Source organism: Camellia sinensis, chromosome 1 (genome assembly GCF_055761805.1).
Source record: "Camellia sinensis isolate YWXY chromosome 1, ASM5576180v1, whole genome shotgun sequence".
Lineage (NCBI taxonomy): Eukaryota > Viridiplantae > Streptophyta > Magnoliopsida > Ericales > Theaceae > Camellia > Camellia sinensis.
In genome coordinates this window covers 22068360-22086475 of record NC_138961.1, presented here as the reverse complement: position 1 = coordinate 22086475, position 18116 = coordinate 22068360, and the positions used below count along the sequence as shown (strand labels likewise).

At 35.0% G+C, this 18116-nt stretch overlaps 2 protein-coding genes across 2 annotated transcripts; both read right to left on the bottom strand.

Moving 5' to 3' along the window:
- Positions 1–3899: 3899 nt before the first annotated feature.
- On the bottom strand, positions 3900–11334 carry LOC114308155 (Ribophorin I). Its single transcript, XM_028253676.2, has 9 exons — positions 11135–11334; positions 9760–9804; positions 8177–8811; positions 7729–7876; positions 6984–7163; positions 6798–6866; positions 6341–6430; positions 4233–4386; positions 3900–4121 (listed from the first exon to the last, which is right to left on the bottom strand). Exons 1-8 carry the CDS (start codon positions 11255–11257, stop codon positions 4264–4266), a joined length of 1413 nt encoding a protein of 470 aa, XP_028109477.2. The 5' UTR covers positions 11258–11334; the 3' UTR covers positions 3900–4121; positions 4233–4263.
- A 1290-nt stretch (positions 11335–12624) lies between these two features.
- Positions 12625–13107, bottom strand: LOC114308206 (uncharacterized protein At4g02000-like). The gene has a single exon (XM_028253748.1). The coding sequence runs from the start codon at positions 13105–13107 to the stop codon at positions 12625–12627; it is 483 nt and encodes a 160-aa protein (XP_028109549.1).
- Between the last annotated feature and the right edge of the window lie 5009 nt (positions 13108–18116).

The following is an 18116-nucleotide window of genomic DNA, read 5'->3' as shown; positions in this document are numbered from 1 at the left end:
GGACAAACTTTGGACTAGGCAAGATGTATACTTAGACATATTGAGTTTGACTCTTGTTTCACATCCAGCGAGTTTAGAGCAAACTTTGGACTAGGTGAGACATAAACTTAGATGTATTGAGTTTGACTCTTTTTGATATCTTCTAACTTTTATTAATATATGTAATTTGTTGGTGATTATAGACATCTGAATTTACTCTACAAGATAAGCCTAATAGAGTTTTAAATATAGGACTCACTCAAGCTTACTAAAGCAGTCGCTTTCGATCCTCAATTTTAGGAAGTCTAACCTAAACTCAATGTAAAAAATATTTTAGATATTTTTCATACATATATATTGAGTTTTATGATTAAAATATAATTTTTTATCAGCTTTACTTAATAGAAATAGATACAAATCAAAACATTAAAGTTTAAATTAATAATTAAAAACTCAAAATTTATTTTGTTATAAGGTCAAATTCTATCAATTTTTTTTTATGGATAAATTACAAACACATTCTTTGAGGTTTACTTAAATTATAAATTACTCCCCGTGGTTCTAGGAATTATATTATGTCCCTTAAGGTTTCTAATTTCATAATAAATAAGTTCTTTTATTAATAAATCATCAAGTTAATTAACAGTTTTTAATAATGTTAAAATTTTATTTCAATTAATATTTCAGATAATTTTATTATTGTATAGGTGAATAATTAAAAATTTTACTTTTTTAATTAATTCAGTTAAATAAAAAATTTTGACAATGAGATATTTGTAATTTTTCAAACCACAGAAAACAATTCGTATTTTAAACAAATCTCAAAAAATTTATTTGTAATTTACCCACATAATTTATATTATCTTTTAAAATACCAATAGTTATTAATTTAGAACACCACATAGCTTCATTACTTTTTTAGGTAAAAAAATACCACAAAATTTCTCAAGAGTGGAAGTGTGACTCCATGCACATGTATAAGAGACACACATATAAATGTGTGTTTAAAAATGAGTGAAGTATCTTGATTATTAGGTATTATTTGACAACTTGAAATTTTAGTCAAAAAGTTAAAAATCATTATAAGTTGTCACTTTTTTTTTTTTTATCAGAAGAAAATTTCATTACTGAAACCAAACTGCATTTACATAGAAATCCATCCAACATATAAGCTTACTTACACCAAGCAAAGAAAAATCATATCAAACTAGCACACAAGTATAAAAACTATGAAAATCGCAAACACACAATAAGTGCTCGCGCTCGTACTACAAAGCAGAAGTCAAAAAATTAATTGTCCGTGTCTAAGATAGGTCATAGATTACAGCCACAGAGTGAGTAAGCCATCTAATAGCACCAATGAATTCTATATAAACACTCCCAAACCAAAAAAACAAAGAAAAACTGAAGAAAACAACCTCATACCCAGAGGCAACCAGATCTGATTTGTGAACAATGGAGGCAAACAGATCCAAAGCAGATCTGGCTGAGAGAAGGTGATGACAACGACGACAAGCAACAGAAAAGAAGACCAAGGCAAATCCGGCACTGGTGGGAGGAGGAGCAACCTAGCTAGTTTCCACCAAGGGGAAAGAAACCCCTCACAAAGAGGGAGAGGTTGGGAAGAGAGATCTCTCAAGGTTTATTAAGCAAAAAACAATAAGGAAAAGAAAAAGGGGAGAGAGAGGAAAAGGGTGGCCAGAGGCCAAAGCCCCCTCCCCCTCTCAAACGACGTCGCTTGTAGAAAACCCTAAGGAAGAGGCTAGAGAGAGATGCTCTTGTTTAGAGTCTCTTCATTTTTCTACACATCTTTTTATAAAGGATTTGGCCTCCTTCCAGTCCGTGATTGGACTGGAGGATGCTGTTGGGCTCGTGAGGGTCCACCACGTGTCCCGTTTTGATAATTTAAATTGTTCAATGTGTAGAATTCATCGAGTACTATATTCCTGTAAAAAATCACGTTGATTGGATATCGATAGTTACGTGATCAAATCAATTTTCTATAAAAAAAAATAGTCGGTGAAAAATTAAATGATTGACTGAAATCTAATCCGATGAAATAGCTATCGATATCCGATCAACATAATTTTTTACAAGTATATAGTACTCGACCAGTTTTACATATTGAACGATTCAAATGATCAAAATGGGACCCATGGTGGGCCCCCACGAGCCCAACAGCACCCTTCAGTCCGATCACGAATTGGAAGGAAGCCAATCTCTTTTATAAAAAATTACTAAAATAATATATTCCCAAACCAAGTTTAGTGTTCTTTATTTCATTAACGCTTAGATAACAGACTATGAATTTGATGAGGCAAATGGAAAGGGAAAAAAAAAATAAAAAGAAAAGAAGAAAGAATTGATAGAATTTGAATTTTAAATTATGTTTCGTTGAGTTGGGGACTTAAAAAAAAAAAAAAAAAAAAAAAAAAGTCTCCAAAGATGAAAAGCGAGATTGCATTTCGTTTTTCCTTTTCGTTTCTCCCATCAAATCTTCCAATGAAATACAACCTTAGACAGTTAAGTCTTAATTATATTAAGAGAACTACCTAATTCCAGAGAGAGAGAGAGAGAGAGAGAGCAAAGCTTCTATGTCTATGAGATTTCCAGCAGTGCTCCAACAATACTATAATAACTCTCTTTGCACTTTCAAAATGTAGACCTATATAGAACTGCAGTTTTCGAATGTAGATTTAAACTTTTTATGTCTAAAATAGGAGTTTGAGAGTTTTCTCTCCCCGATTTCGATATAAATTTTTGAATTTTTTACACTCACAATGGTTCTGTCCTTTCTCAAGTCTTCTTCCATTCCATTATGGGTATACCTCCTCCTCAACTTTAGCTTTCGATGGTGTCCGAAGTACAGAAGTGACAGCGAAAGTAACAGAGTTGGGCAGTTGACAACGAGGACGACGTCAACCGAAACAGCAATCTTGCAAGCAAATTTTGCATTGTTTAATGCATATCTTTCTTTTCAGACCATATCTTTGAGAAGATCAATAATTTTTCTAAAATCATAACTAATTTTTTTTAACAAATTTGTTATTTTTTTGTTGTTTGTTTGATTTTCTTTTTTCTTTTTGTTGTATAAGTCTTATTTTTATACGACATTTTTAATATAAATATTTTTGATATTCTCAAAAAAAATATACATATAGATATATATTAAGAGATTTCAACTATTAACATCCTAATTAAATATAAGCATTGTGGATTAATTGTTAGTCCTGGAGGAGATGGGAGCAAGAGAGGGAAGTGAAATTTTGGCTGCCCACCGGGCTTAATTTGGATTCATTACTAGTCCTGGAGGAGATAGCAATGAGGGGAGTGAATTTTTTTGGTTTGAACCAATAAAAAAATTGCTCCTTGGCTTTACTAAAATTAGAGTCTGTATAATACATATTACCCAAGTTTGGGAGTAGGCACGATTGGGTGTGAGAGTTTCAGAAGTCCCTATCTGTTCCACCCACCTATTGCAGATTCACCTGTTCCCGTTGCTTAGCGACTCCCCTTTCCAGTCCCCATACCCCGTAGGCTATGTATTTGGTTCATGAAATTAAGAAAATATGTAGAAAGAGAAACGAAAAAACTGTGTGAAACGTAAGTGAAATATAATTATATTTCATTCACATTTTATCTGTCTTTTTTCTTTTCCTTTCCAAATATATGAACCAAATACAGCCTTAGGGGGAGTAAGCTAGATATAAAACTGTATTTCAGTTCTAAAAAACAAAACTATTATTTCTTACTTATAAGACTGACCTAATGTATTCTGCAGCCCATTTTACCTTTAATGTAAGAGCACCAATCATGTTATTAAAGGCAGCACAGACACCATCATGTGCTTTAGGATAGAATGGCCGCGCGCAAAAAACAGAGAAATAAAACATGTTATGTCTAAATTACCTCCTGAGTCGTTTTACCAGCAATCTGAAGCTCCCCCTTTTGATCGCAGGGACCTACTTTAGTCTCAATAAAATGGGGAACAATGTACAAGCAACAATTTCCTATTTGAAACCCAAACAAAATTTCATAATTTTAAATGTATCACAAGATTTCTTCTCATGTCGATGCACTGAAGAACTCTTGGCCGCTAGCCTAGGTCACACAGCCAAAGTCGAAGTTACTCTCCCATAAAGCTACAATGGAAAGAAGAAAGTTTCAATGCATAATTATTTCCAAAGTTTCAATGCATAATAATTCCCAGTGTAGATTTGTATATTATTGTCAATGAGTTTGAATTCTCATACCTTTTAAGAATCCCCAATATGTGTTACTTTTTCACTTCCGAATGGAAAGGTCGATGTGCAGGTAAGCTACACAAGCCACGAAAAAGAAGAAAAACACAGATGCCAACATCAATGGCTCAGCGAGCATGAATATTGGGTTGAAGTTGTAGTAAACCTGCAATAGAAGATATCAAGTGAACATAAATGCCACAGCCATTATGAAATATATACAAGTCATAAAAAATAAATAAGAGAGAGAGAGAGAGAGAGACAGACAGAAGGAAATACTCCAAGCTGGGTGGAGGAAACACACAAACACACCAAATAGGAACAGTTAATTAGTCTTTGTAGCCAGTGATGTCTATAGAATCAACGGTGATAGTAAATCGGTGACAATTATCCTGTTAAGCATGGCCTAACCTAAGAATTAGACCCACAAAAGGTAAAAGATAAGTAAACTCAACCTATCAAAACCATTCATAATTTTAGCAAAAGGTCAAAGAATGAAAAACCTCAATGGTCATGAATCATGATCATCACTGCAAATAATTACCAAATTAATATAATCAAGAGATGCCCTAACTTCATTGCAACAAGAAAAATATGCCACTTCGCATCTAGGGTGAATCTGATGGCAGTTCCAGTTTCTCTCCTATAATAACAGCATTACTTGGGTTCACACTATTCTCCTGTCCATGTAAATGATAGAGGCTGTATGAAAGCTAGAATAAAAGGTGGACCCAAATAAAACTTGCATTAAGGTCAAAAACTATGTGGGTGATAAAGAGCGAGTCGGTTGGTTGTGGAGCGCTTGGACATGGTGGGCACTGAGATGACAAAATCACTTAAGGTGGGCAGGGTGAGAGTTGACATGGTCTTAGGAAAAGAAAGAGTGAGTGCAGTAGCAGTGGGCCAGAGAAGTGTTGAACCAGAGTCTCCAAGTTGTCAGCGGCAAGGATTAAAACTTCGTTTCGATGTATAGTTTTGCATAGGTTATGGCATCGGCATCCATGGTGGGCCAATACTAATAGTAATTGAAACGGAGCAAGTGCTCAAACAACTTGGCTCTACTTTGGTGTTCAGCCTCATGAACTTTCTCAAGAACCTTGGGAATTTCAATGCCCACTAAACACAAGGGGATTGTTGTTGAAACCTCGGCACAAGAGCTTGGTGCACAAAGAACCAAAGCACTAAATTCTTGATCACAACATCAGCACGATTTGAAGGGAGACCTCTTTGTGAGCAGGAGTGGAACTACATAGGGGCCAAGAGGGCATAATAAACTATATTATAAAATGTAGTTATTTTAAGCCGAGTAATACCATGTAAAAAAGCTACCTTGATGTTTACAACTCCAAGTATTTTCCATAACCTCTTTTTTTTTTTTTTTTTTTGATAAACAAGTATTTTCCATAACTTCTTAAAGTAATCAAAGTATATTGTTCACAGATAACAGTTTACAAAATATGTCATCTATAAATGCAAGAAACAAGAGTAAACAGTATGTTCCTTATCAATGATAAAAGGTTTAAAAATAACATAACAGGCTTTTACTTTATATTAGATATCTTCTTTGTTCACTAATGTCTCTTTTAACATTCATTAAAATATTCAAATAGCCAAAATGTTCAACAAATTTAAATTAATTTTTTATCCAGTAGTGATATCCATAACATGGATTGCCGTAAGCATACTTGGTGGTGTGGCTTCGAGTCACAAGAACAACCTCTCCAATAATAGGGGTAAGGCTATATATCTTGTCCTCCCCAAACCCTGCTTCAGCAGGAGCCTCATAAACTGGGTCACCCACTGATGTATCCATGACATACCCTAACATATATTTGTATATCTCAAATCACAACACATTCATTAACAAAGACATTTCAGATTATAAAAGAATAACTGTGAAACAAATTTGGCTTTCCCTAAAATCGCTTAACATGACAATGACAAGTGAGCCTTTGTTGTGTGTAATACATGTCTTCAAAAATTACTGAACAAATTCTCAACATGACCATATCAAAACTCCCAATATATATATATATATATATATGATCCCCAATTGGCTTGAAAGAACTAATGTAAAGCAAATGAGAAACTAAATCAGTATGACGGGCTGGCAAGCTTACCTGGAAAGGGGAGTCGTGATCAGGAACTACATTTTTCTTCTCCAAAACTACAACAGTCCTTCCAACGACATCAAGGTATGAATACTTGGTCTGCAGAGATCAAGATGAAAGGACATTACAGTTAACATAGTAGTATACAAACCATTGGAGGGTACAGGCATATTTATCAAAGCATTTGCTGTGACAAATAACTATTGCAACTGCATGTTGACAAAAATTGAGTACTTGGAATATTTGATCCAAATAATATTTTAAAAAAAATTGCAAAAAACAGATAGTAAACAAATGGCATTTCCCTAATAAATCCTTTGACAGAGTAAGATGAACCAAATGCTTTGTGATAAAAGTAAAATTAGTAGCATTAGTTAGTATACACACCACACAGTTGCACACATATGGCAATTTTTACTTCAAATGTATATGTGGATGACAAAAATGGTATAGCCTAAGAAATTACCTCCAGGTGTTGTTCCACTGGAAAAGGAACCACAGCAGAAGGGCTTTTTGATCCCTCAGGCAGCACAACCTAAAAATAACAGTTCCTGGATTAGTATATGTATGTTCCAATTCTGACACAACGACAGAGAACATAAATTGAATAAATAGATAACCAAATGGTATACATTCAAAGAACTGTACCCACTTTGATGGTCAACTTGTCTACCACTGTATCAGCAAGAGGACATCCAAAGCTGAAGTTCAGGTAACGCCTACCATCAGATGACTCAAAAAGAAAGTCTTGCAATGGCAGCCCATATCCAATGACAAAAGTCGCCTTCCAACCCCCAAATAATGGATACCGTGGCTCTATTTCCAATTCTGACTGCAGTGAAAACAAAGGAAAAGACATAAATATAGAGTTATTTTCCAACAAAACATTAAAAAAAAATTCCATTTTACTTGTCAAAAACAAAGAGAGAATTTTCCATGTTTTATTTCTTAAATGATTACTGTGTAAAATGAGATCATTTGTCCAAATGAAAAGGAACAAAGTTTCAGTAAGAGGGAAATAGAAAAATAGGAAGCCTCCTGCAGACCAGCAGCAATTCTTATCATGAAAAAGTTGCACGCTTTCGACAAAAGCAAGAAAACATATTAACATATAAGGGCCACAAAATCTAACCGGAAGAGGAAATGGCAATGAAGTGACTGATCAGATGAGGGGTGAGGGGAGAATTGTAATTCCTTAATCAAACATCTCATAATTGAGTATATTTAATGTACCAAATATGACTAAACTATGTTTAAGCTAATTTTCCGGATAAAACAAGACATGCTAAAAAGCATATTTATTCAGGACAATCGTGATTCGTGAATCAAAATTTCAAGAATTACTTTGAATCTTGTCCCTCTATCATCGAAAACATAATATAAGGAACAAGAAGTACCTTCTTAGAATCTGTACGTAAATGTGATGATGAGATATTCCCTATTTCATCTCGGTAGTACACAGAGTGAACTCTAGGGGGTAATCTTGCAAGAAGCAGCTTGAATGAAGACACACCACTAATTGACGGCCTAGATTGATATTCAACCCTGCAAAAGGGAAGGTTCAGACAATGGAAATTCAAATAATATAAGGACCAAAACCAAAGAAAGATATCCAACCATTCAGGAAGGGATATACACAAAATTTTGTACTAAATAAAAGGATAGATGCAATAAATCCATCATCGCCTTTGACATTTAGTATAACAATGGAAAAATTTTAGCACAACATTAGGAAAAAAAATAAAACTAAAATCAAGAGCAACAAAATATGGCAACTTATTCCAACATATCCAAGTATTAGATGGTTGAGGAATGAAAGTGCCACATGTAACAGGCGGTAAACACCTTGAAAAGATGCCTTTGTGACGAGCCCCTGCATGGACCAGTTTGTAATGCTCTGTAATTTGAAGGCTGCCCCAATGAGATATTTCCACTTCACGCACAAGCTCCTCAACAACAGCAAATGGATTGTTATTCTCAAAATGAATGATTATGGGAGAATATGAATATGGAGTACGGTCTTCATATGGACCATACTTTATTTCTGTACCCGCTCGGTCAGTGGATTCCACGTTTGTGAATGATTCTACCTTGGTACTTGGCGTCTTAATAAAAGTTATTTGTTGTTTAATATGATATGGTGACAATATTATTGCAGTGTCATGGTAATAGACCAATTGAGACTCTGACTGGCTTATCTCTAATGGGAAAGGCTCTAGAGAGTGCGTCAACATATAAAGCACTTCAAGTGTTACAGATTCTCCTGCACTTAACGGATTGAGCAACAAAATAGAGAAATATTTAGTTCCATTTGGTCCTTCAGGCACTTCAGCTGACTTCACATCAAGAGGCAAATAAGATTTCTTCTTCTTCTTCTTCCCAACAGGGACTGCCGCTTTGACCAGTGCTATGTGATCAACTTGTGTAGGTGGAAAAGCAAGAAGGATTTCTGAAGCTGGAGATGTCCCAGTATTTTCAACCTGAAATTATCCATCAATAAAACAAGCATGCCACAATAGGTATTTTTACAGGAAGAAACACAAGAATGGTACAAGTAATTTTGAAATTTAACCATCTAAATCTAGTTGCTAGAATTGCCTAGTAAGGGTGACATTTCCACTCTAGAATTATGATTCTGCGATTCAAAGCGAGAATCAAGTTAGAACCACGTTGTTGTCAAGATAGAATCATGGTTCTAACTGAGATGAGAACACTTAAACATAAGAATCCGGTGGGAAAAAACTATATCATAATAGAACATGTGCTAAACAATATAATGATAATTTATATACTTATATCTAGTAGTTCAAGCGTTGGACCAGAACATATCTTAGACAATGTAATGATAAATTATTATGCTTATGTACGTTTAAAAGTTTAAGTGGTAAATTGTAATATACTACAGACATTTAACATATATATTTCAACCTTGTAAAAAAAAAATATTTCTTACAATATATTTACATAAAAATACATAAATGCTCCGCCTAAGTGCTCCAACCTTAGACTCTTCTATTTGCCTTTCCTTCCAGGCCCCCCATTGCTCCTACTTAGTGCAACTAAGCCTAGAAGCTACAGTTTGAAAATTCAACAACCAGCCCCAAACAGTGAGCTGGATTCTAATTTTGACAGACAGTGCCACACCCTGAACAAGGTTAAAGTTGAATATAAATATTCAACCATTTTAAGATTTTCCCAAAAATAAAATAAAAAAACTTCAAAAAATGCTACAAAAAATATCACTATTCAATTTGTAAACCAAGATTACAATTACAACAAAAGCTAAACCCATAAATTTTCACGTACACAATTTGATCAATCATTCCCTTTTTAGATAAGGAAACAACTTTACTCATATTTGCCATAAATTCATAGAAATAGAGACCATGTATTCATCAAAATCATTCAAAGTAATGTTGGAGGAGTACCTTCAAAGTCAAGTAAACCCTAACAATGTGGGAAGACAAGTCAATCTGCATCAATTATCAACGTATTAGTATGACATTCAAGAACACCAAGCATGTGCTTTAACTTCATTGTGATAGCTAATGAACAGAAATGGACAATTCATTGAAAAGCTAATCAAATAAATACCAGCATACGGTCAATAACTTCATCATGATCAATTAATAATAGGTGTCACCAATAAAACTCAGTAAATATATAAAAATTATGTAAACTTTGTGTTTTGAGATATTATTTCAAAAATATTTTTTAGAAATTTGAAAATTTGTTTGGTTGAATATTTGAAAATAGTTTTGGAAATTTAGAGTTTCGGATGATTTAATATTTTTTTGTAGTTGAATAGATGGGTGTGAGAGAAAAAGAGATCAAGAAGGAGAGAGGAGAGAGAAAAGTGATTGATTGATGTACACTAGAGAGAAAAGTGACTTCGGAATTTTTTTAAAAAATTTTCAACCAAACCTTTTTTTTGGAATTAGAGACAAAACCAAACATGCCAATTATGTTTCGATATATATGAGAGAAAAGAAAAAAAAATGATTGTAATTTCTCTCCCTCTTGTTTGGTTAAGTTGGGAAGAAAAGAAAAGAAAAGAAAATATAGTGACTTCTCTCCAATCTTGTTTGGATAGATTAATAAAAGAAAAGAAATGAAACTCTTACATGTTATTTAATCAAAATAACCTTTTTCACATTTTTATTCATTTTGTAGGTAGATAGGCAATTTTGGTAAAACACAAAACTAGTAATCTTCCCATTTCTTTTCTCTCCCAATCTCTGAGAGATTCAAAAAGTGAGTTATTAGAGAAATACTTCTCTCCATTTATCCTCATTTCTCAGTAATCCAAACAAGTGATTTGGACCAAGACATATTGATTTCTTTTCTTTTCTCCAAATCACTCGATCCAAACGAGGTGTAAGGGCCTGCTTGGTTGTCCCAAATTGAATCGTTCTTATAATTAACTTGTAACTCAAATATTTATTTAATTTATTTTCTCTGTAAAACTTTAAATTTGTCAATTTCTTTTAGAATATAAAGTTTCCTAACCTAAAATTTACAGCAAAATTTTCTATTGACTAATTAATAAATTCATATATTTGAATTAATTGATTCAAAACGAAACAAAACAAACAATATGAGAATTCTGAATAATATGAGATAAAATTATCCAATTTCTTCAAATTTTCCTCCACTTTCTTGGCAACCAAAAGAACCCAGAAGACTATAATTCTCAAACAAATCAAAATTCCATCAAACAATCTAAAAGATCAAAAACCTCGATTCGTGATTTCTAGCTCGAATTGTTGATAAGAGACGACAATGGTGAATCAGAAAGCTTACTCTGCGTTCGGCGTTGACAATCTGAAGCTCCGATGATGAGAGAGAAGACGACCTGGCGAGTAGAGAGAGGTGGACGAAGATGGAGAAAACTAGGGCTAGTCGTAGTGTCTGCAGAGCTTCCATGGTCGAGTCTACTCTCACCAGATTTACAAGTCAAGTCGGTTATATACACATCTTTTTCCGTCAGTTTTATTAACGGACGGTTAATAGAGGGTGTTGTTGCTATTAAGATATAAACTAGGATTGTTACAGTAATTTCAGAAACTTATGGGTCTGTCTATAATTTCTTTTAAAACAGATGGCTAATAAAAAAGACTATTGGCCTCGTTTGGCAAGTGGTTATTTTAGCCAAAAAGCTAAAAAGTCACTAAAAAAATCAAAAAGTCAACAATTCATACCAAAAAGTCAAAAATTCTCTTTTCTCTCTACTTTTTGCACATCTTTTTGTAAAAAGTTAAAAAGTCATTCCAAACATACTAATTTTTTTTATATCATATTTTAGCCAAAAATTAAAAAGTTGCTAAAAAAATATGTTCCCAAACGAGGCCTAAATGTCCCTACCTTTCTACTTCGCGCTCCCCTACTTCTTTGGCCCCTCACCATCAAAATTGTTTCCATCTTTATTTTTTTTTGAACCCCTACCATTATCCCAAATATACCCTTTGAAACCCCACTCACCCATATATCTTCCACCTACAACTTAACTTTCTGTCCTCTGGTAGTTAGAGTCCCATTTTCACCCCAACGACCCTTTCCCTCCATCGACACTCCTTTAACGCCCCATATTCCTCCTTTCAATCTCCACTATCGAACTTTTGGGACCTCTTTTACATTCTGGTTAACATCCTAACTCCTCATTTTGCTTTCGCGACTACTCTCGCCACCATTTGGAAAACAAATTTTGAGCAAAAGCCGGATGTTCAATAGTATGTAGCCAAACAAAAGGCATATGTTCGGTTGTGAAGCACCGAACATATTAAAAAAGTTCGATTCTATATAACTGAATGAAGAGAAATCGATCAAACTATAAGGTAGAGAAAAAGAGTCGGGCACGAAAGAGAGAAAAATAGTAGGTTTCGGAGGATAATGATGAAGATTGCGAAAAAGAGTTGATTTGGTTTTGGATCTAAGTTGCTGGTGATGATGAATATCACGATGGTTGAAGTCATGGATAGTGGGTGTCATAACCATGAGAAGTGGAAGTGGTGGTTTTAGAGGCTATCGGTGGAAGTGGAAGTAGTGATGGGTTAGTTGTCGAATAGTGGGTTGGTCGCCAAAGGATGTCAGCAAGAGTGAAAGTAGTGATGAGATTAGGGTTAGGGTTAGACTTTAAAGAATAGAAATGGAGATAAAATTGCAGATGTCATATCTGTCACTAGAAAGGATGATACATGGCTTAGGGGATCATAAAGAAAGATGAGGTACTTTTTTATTGACTTCAATGTTAGCTAAAACATCAGGGCTTTGTTTAGCTTCTCTTACTTGAATAGCTATTTCCGATGATCCACCATGTCACAGTGAAAACAAAAGAAGTAAATATATTCATATTCAATATTGTAGCAATTCTTACCTAAAATAAAGCAAGGGCATAGCGACTTGGGTAGATCAACTTCTATGCAAATCCTTGCAAATTTTCCTCTTGTGGCCATAGCTATTGTAAGATCAATCTTTAAAGGTTTGCCATTTTGTTTGACAATGGCATATAAGACTTTTTCCTGGAAGTATTCTATTGGAAGTTCTGGAAACTGCACCCAAATTGCAATTGTGGTTTCAAAACCTCCCGATGCCTTGAAATCAGGCTCCCATTTGCGTGCTGTTAGGTAATGATCCATTATAACCCATGGATCTCCAAAGTAGACCTTTGTGCAGTCTTCTTGAGGAGAAAATTTAAATAGGAAATAGTTATTGCCTAGGTTGATAGCATTGAAATCATCTTGAAGGCCCCAGAGATTCCTGACTCTTGTGCATAACATTTTATACCCTATACTTTTGCCCAATAATCTGACGATAAGGGTAGTTGGTCATGGTTGTCGAATTTGTTGCAGTAGTTTCTTCGACAACTAGATCCTTGGGATACCATTCTAATCTGGGATAGGGATCTTTCTCTTAGATGTTGGTATCTCCCTCCTCATCATCTTCCTTAGCTGAAATTTTATCCATTGCATCATCAAAGTAAAAATCTTTGCTCTTAGTTACAACTATGGCTTCTTTGAAGGATTTGGCTTTTGGGCCTTCAATGTGCATAGATGTTTGTGGCGTTTCAACTAGTGTTGAGGAAGACTGTTGGACTTCAAACACAGTAGGAATTTCTAAACTGGTGTCCGTGTGTTTTTCCTCCATACTTTCTTTACTCTTTAATCTTTTTTGTGTTGCGAATTTGTCACGACCCAAACCCGCCCCTATGGCTTTAGCACCGTAACCGGCCAGTAATCTGAGATTACCGAAGGCCTGCTTAACAGTAATACAATAATACAAAGTACAGGGGCATGGCGGAAGCCAAAACAGTAAATAAACGATGTCCAATGAGCTGTGACAGTCTGTATGCAAAAAGACTTTTCATACATATATACAATCAGTGCAAAACAGTATGTACAACATTTACAATTGCTCAGGACAGGGACTTAATCCCTATTAAACAGTACAGTAACAGTCTAAATAGTTATCCAAAACAGGTACAGAGACAGATGGGAGAAATTAAAACACCCCTAAGCCATAGCTTGGCAGGCTCGGAACCTCGCAGTAACGCACAGTGGTTGGCTTGACAAAACTGGAGTTTACCTTGACGCTTCTAGCAACGATTCGGTGCCTGTACACCTACATATATATATATGAGCAGTGAGCTAAAACCCAGTGAATAACATAATGCGTAAAGGGGTTAAGAATGAATGTCCTTGCAGTAATGAAAACAGTTCATTAAATCAGTGTTTCAGTCATTTAGTCACAACAGTCATATGTGGTACATCCATTAACATAGCAGTACGGTAAACAGTAGGTCTTAAAAGACCGAACAGTCAATGATGGCCATCATATCAGTAAACAGAAGTTCCAAGATAGGAACTGACAGAGATCTCTGTAACAGTAACAATAACAGTAACAGTAACAGAAACAGTAGTTACTAAGGATGCCACAATACAGTTCAGAATAGAGGACATACATTCATTCAGTTAACAGTACAGTTTAACAATTCAGAAGATATTCGTATTTGAACATATCTTTATACAGTTGTTACTCACAGAGTTCTGGGCTACAGATAAGTTAGAGCACGTCCTCAGATGCCAACCCTACACAGTTACAGATTGAACACATACTAAGCTACACAGTTGGGAAAATAATAACTTAATCTCTAACTGGACTCAGTGTGGTCCTACATCAATATCCTCACTAAGATGCTTAAACTAGGCCTAAGAATGCCTAGGATGGGATGAGGATGCAAAGATGCACTTTAAAAGCATTTTCAGAATTTTCAGAAAACAGGGTTCACGCTCGAGCGTAGGTTACTCCGCTCAAGCAGACATGTAGACAAAGGTTTCCGCTCGAGCGTAGACTTACCCGCTCGAGTGTACTACAAAACAGTCAATAGTGCTGGATAGGTGAAATTCACGCTCGATTGGGCGCTCGACACCCGCTCGAGCGTAAGACACAATGTCCCGCTTGAGCGTAAATTACCCTGCTCGAGCGGACTGCAAAACACAACAAAATGCTGGGAGCACGATTTTCACGCTCGAGCGCCATTCACCCCGCTCAAGCGTGAGTTCAAAATCTAGAATTTCCATATTTCAAGCTCAAAATCAAGTTTCAATGTGCCAAATTCGATTCCTTTGGGCCCATTTCCTGGAAAACACTTGTAAATACATAGTATGACATGATTCAAAGCTCAATTTGTAAAATCAAGGCCCAAAGGTGAGGGAATTAAACCCAATTTCAACAACACTTCAAGAACATAATGAATGTGTAACATGCATGAATTCAACAACTTCAAAGCTTCGAAAGCTAGTTCAATTGAGCCAATTCTTTCCAAAACATGATGAAATCATGAACTATACCAATAATATGAACATGCATGTACCAAATTCCATGTAGTGAACCTCAAAATGCTAAGATATAAGCATGTATGCATGGAATGAGCTTCAATTCAACATATAAGGACCAATTCTAGGCTTAAATCACTAGAGGCTCAATAACCATGCAAGAATCAACTTAAATACACAATCAAGAAGGTAATTACTCTACCTTAAGTCTTGTATTCAAGGTCTAGGAGCTCAATTTGCAATCTATACTTCAATTCTTCAAGTTCTTCAAGCCAATTCACAAAATCAAGTTGAAATCACTCATATTCTCTCACTCTCTCACTCTAGTTGGTTGTGGCCTCTAAAATGGTTGAGGAAGAAATGTTATGTGATCAGGTGCAAGGCTCAAATGTGTTAGGTAGTGGACCACTAGTATGGCAATAGGGTAAATAGGGCAACTTATGTAATTTAGCTCATTTTAATCTAATTTAATCATACCGAATCACAATTCAGATAAATATGCCATAAAATCACGTAAATTCTAATGATCATAAAACACTAATCAATTTCAGATTCGGCCGCCGATTAGACCTTCAATTCGTAATTTCAACATAAAGCATGAACAGATAGAAATGCACTTAAACAGATACAGTCAATCAATCAGTTTAGGATTTCAGTCAATTCAGTCAATTATCATGATCAGTCTCAGTTTAGCAGTAATCAGTAGTTTATTCGGTAAACAGTGGTAAGGGTTATTACAGAATTAGATGGTATTTTTCTTTTAGGGACTTCCTGCTTGGATTAGTATTACTGGTTGTTGGTCCCATCATTCTAGAGAAAGAAAAAAAAAAATGTCTAGAGAGAGAAAAAGCACAAGTGATTACTAGTCTATTGACAAAACATTCCCCTATTGGTAGTACTAGTAGCAACCCTCTTAATAAAAGGATGTTGCTGCTATTGTGATATAAAGTATGTGTGTTACAATATTTTTGGAAACTTATGGGCCTATTTGTAATTTTAGAAACACAAATTTGATTGTAATTAATCTAATAATAAAAATTTCAAATTTAAGATAACTCACAAAAAAAATCCTATAATTTGACTTTTATAGCAAAATAAATTTCGAGTTTTAAATTTTATTAAATTAAACTTTAATTAAAATATTTTTTAAAAAAAATGCCACATCCCCCCATTTTATCAACCCAAATTGCACCTCTAATAAAGTAATAAACAATACCAACCAAACAACTTCTTCAAACTCTTTTCTATCATTTCAAAATGGGTTCTGCTACAGACCTTGAGAGATAAAGGTGTGAATGGCTCGAATTGAGCTGGTAGTCCATTTTTGCACCAAACCCTGTGTACATTTCACGCACCTTAAAGACTAAAGAGAAAACAAATCAGTGTATCTAGGAGATAGAGAAAGAGACGACCACAACCTAGAGGACTTGACCCTAACGACGATGACAACGACCTAAGTGGTCACCGATGACGAAGAAGACCACCGCTAACCATCAACCACGATCTACCAGTCTCCAATTCCTCCAGTTTCTCTAAAAATTTTGGCCTCCACCTGCCAAGAAGCAACTAATTCGTGGGTCACTATTGAGGTATTGCTTCAAATATATTCTTTGTTTTACATTGGTTGAAATTTTCTTGGTCCATGATTTTGCTCATGTTTGCTTCATATCACCAGGCCTTTTAATTTGTTTCAAACATGATTTTGGTGTTTTTGTATTGATGCATTCTATGTGTTTGTTAAAAGTCCAAACAGAAAGATTTTGTTTGGTTATTGATGCATTCTTTCTAAATTGATGCATTGATGCATTCTGTGGGTTTTAGGCCATTTTCTGAGTGAACATTTTCTTCTTCTTTTGGGACGTATATGATTTGTGGAAGCTCCAATCAATTTTATTCATCTGAAAATATTCTATCACTTGTTCTTTTTCTCTTTGTGAATATTTTGAATGTTTTCTTTGTTGCTGTTATTGTTAATTTGCCATTGGCCCTTTATGCATGATGCTGCTATTAATGTCTAACAAATGCTTATTTAATGCTTTGTTTCCATCATCTTGCAATAATTAGATATATTCTCATTACTCACTGCTGCTAATAGGGATGTGCAAAATACCGTCCAATCCGCTAAAACCGCACCGATCCGCATTTATCTGCACTGCTCTAACCTCTAACCGCGGTTTAAACTTTAAAATTTATAATCCGTCAACCGAACCGCTCCACTCCGCTATAGTTAATACATATATATTTTTTAACCTCCAATGAAATATCAATGTAAAAATGAGTGTGAGAAAGATTTAAGATATGAAATTTATTATAAATTAGTGGCTATATATATGAAACATATTATGTAAAATTACTGTGTTATATATCTAAAAAATATTATACAAATTAGTGTTATATATTATACAAATGTATGATAATTAGTTAGAATATTCTTCAATATGCCAATCCGCCAAAAACCGCCCAAACCGCAATTTGCCAATCCACTAATCCGCCAACCCGCCATTCGGTTTGTAAATTTACTCTCAAACCGCCCGACCCGTACCGCGCACACCCCTAGCTGCTAATGTGAATCGTGTTAGAAATGGGTTTTGAAAGTTTGGAAAAACAAAATTTTTCCTCAACTTTGGTCTAATTTTTAGGTAGGATCCATGCGCCAAAGTTGGCCGGTCTAAGTGGTAACGCATTCTATGTCGCATTGTGATTCACGTAGTATATTTGGTTGCTCAAAACCATTATCGGGTGAATAAGAAATTGAAGCCAAAGTGAGCTCTATGGAAATGGAATTTTTGGTGGAAATTTCTTAAGGATTGGTTTAAGGCTTGTTCCACATTGATTTGACGGGCAAACTTTGAGTGGGTTTATAAAGCTTGAGTTTGGAACTTGGGGTAGGCCCCAAGGAGCACCCAAGTTCTGTAGAGAGAGAGGTTATGGACAAAGTGGGCTAGACCCATTGG

Coding starts and splice junctions, on each gene's coding strand:
- LOC114308155 (XM_028253676.2), bottom strand. CDS start 11,257: ATGGAAGCTCTGCAGACACTACGACTAGCCCTAGTTTTCTCCATCTTC. Junction 8,812..9,759: donor GGGTTTACTTGACTTTGAAG/GTACTCCTCCAA, acceptor GGATAATTTCAG/GTTGAAAATACTGGGACATC. Junction 4,387..6,340: donor ATCACGACTCCCCTTTCCAG/GTAAGCTTGCCA, acceptor CTTCTATTGCAG/GTTTACTACAACTTCAACCC.
- LOC114308206 (XM_028253748.1), bottom strand. CDS start 13,107: ATGTTATGCACAAGAGTCAGGAATCTCTGGGGCCTTCAAGATGATTTC.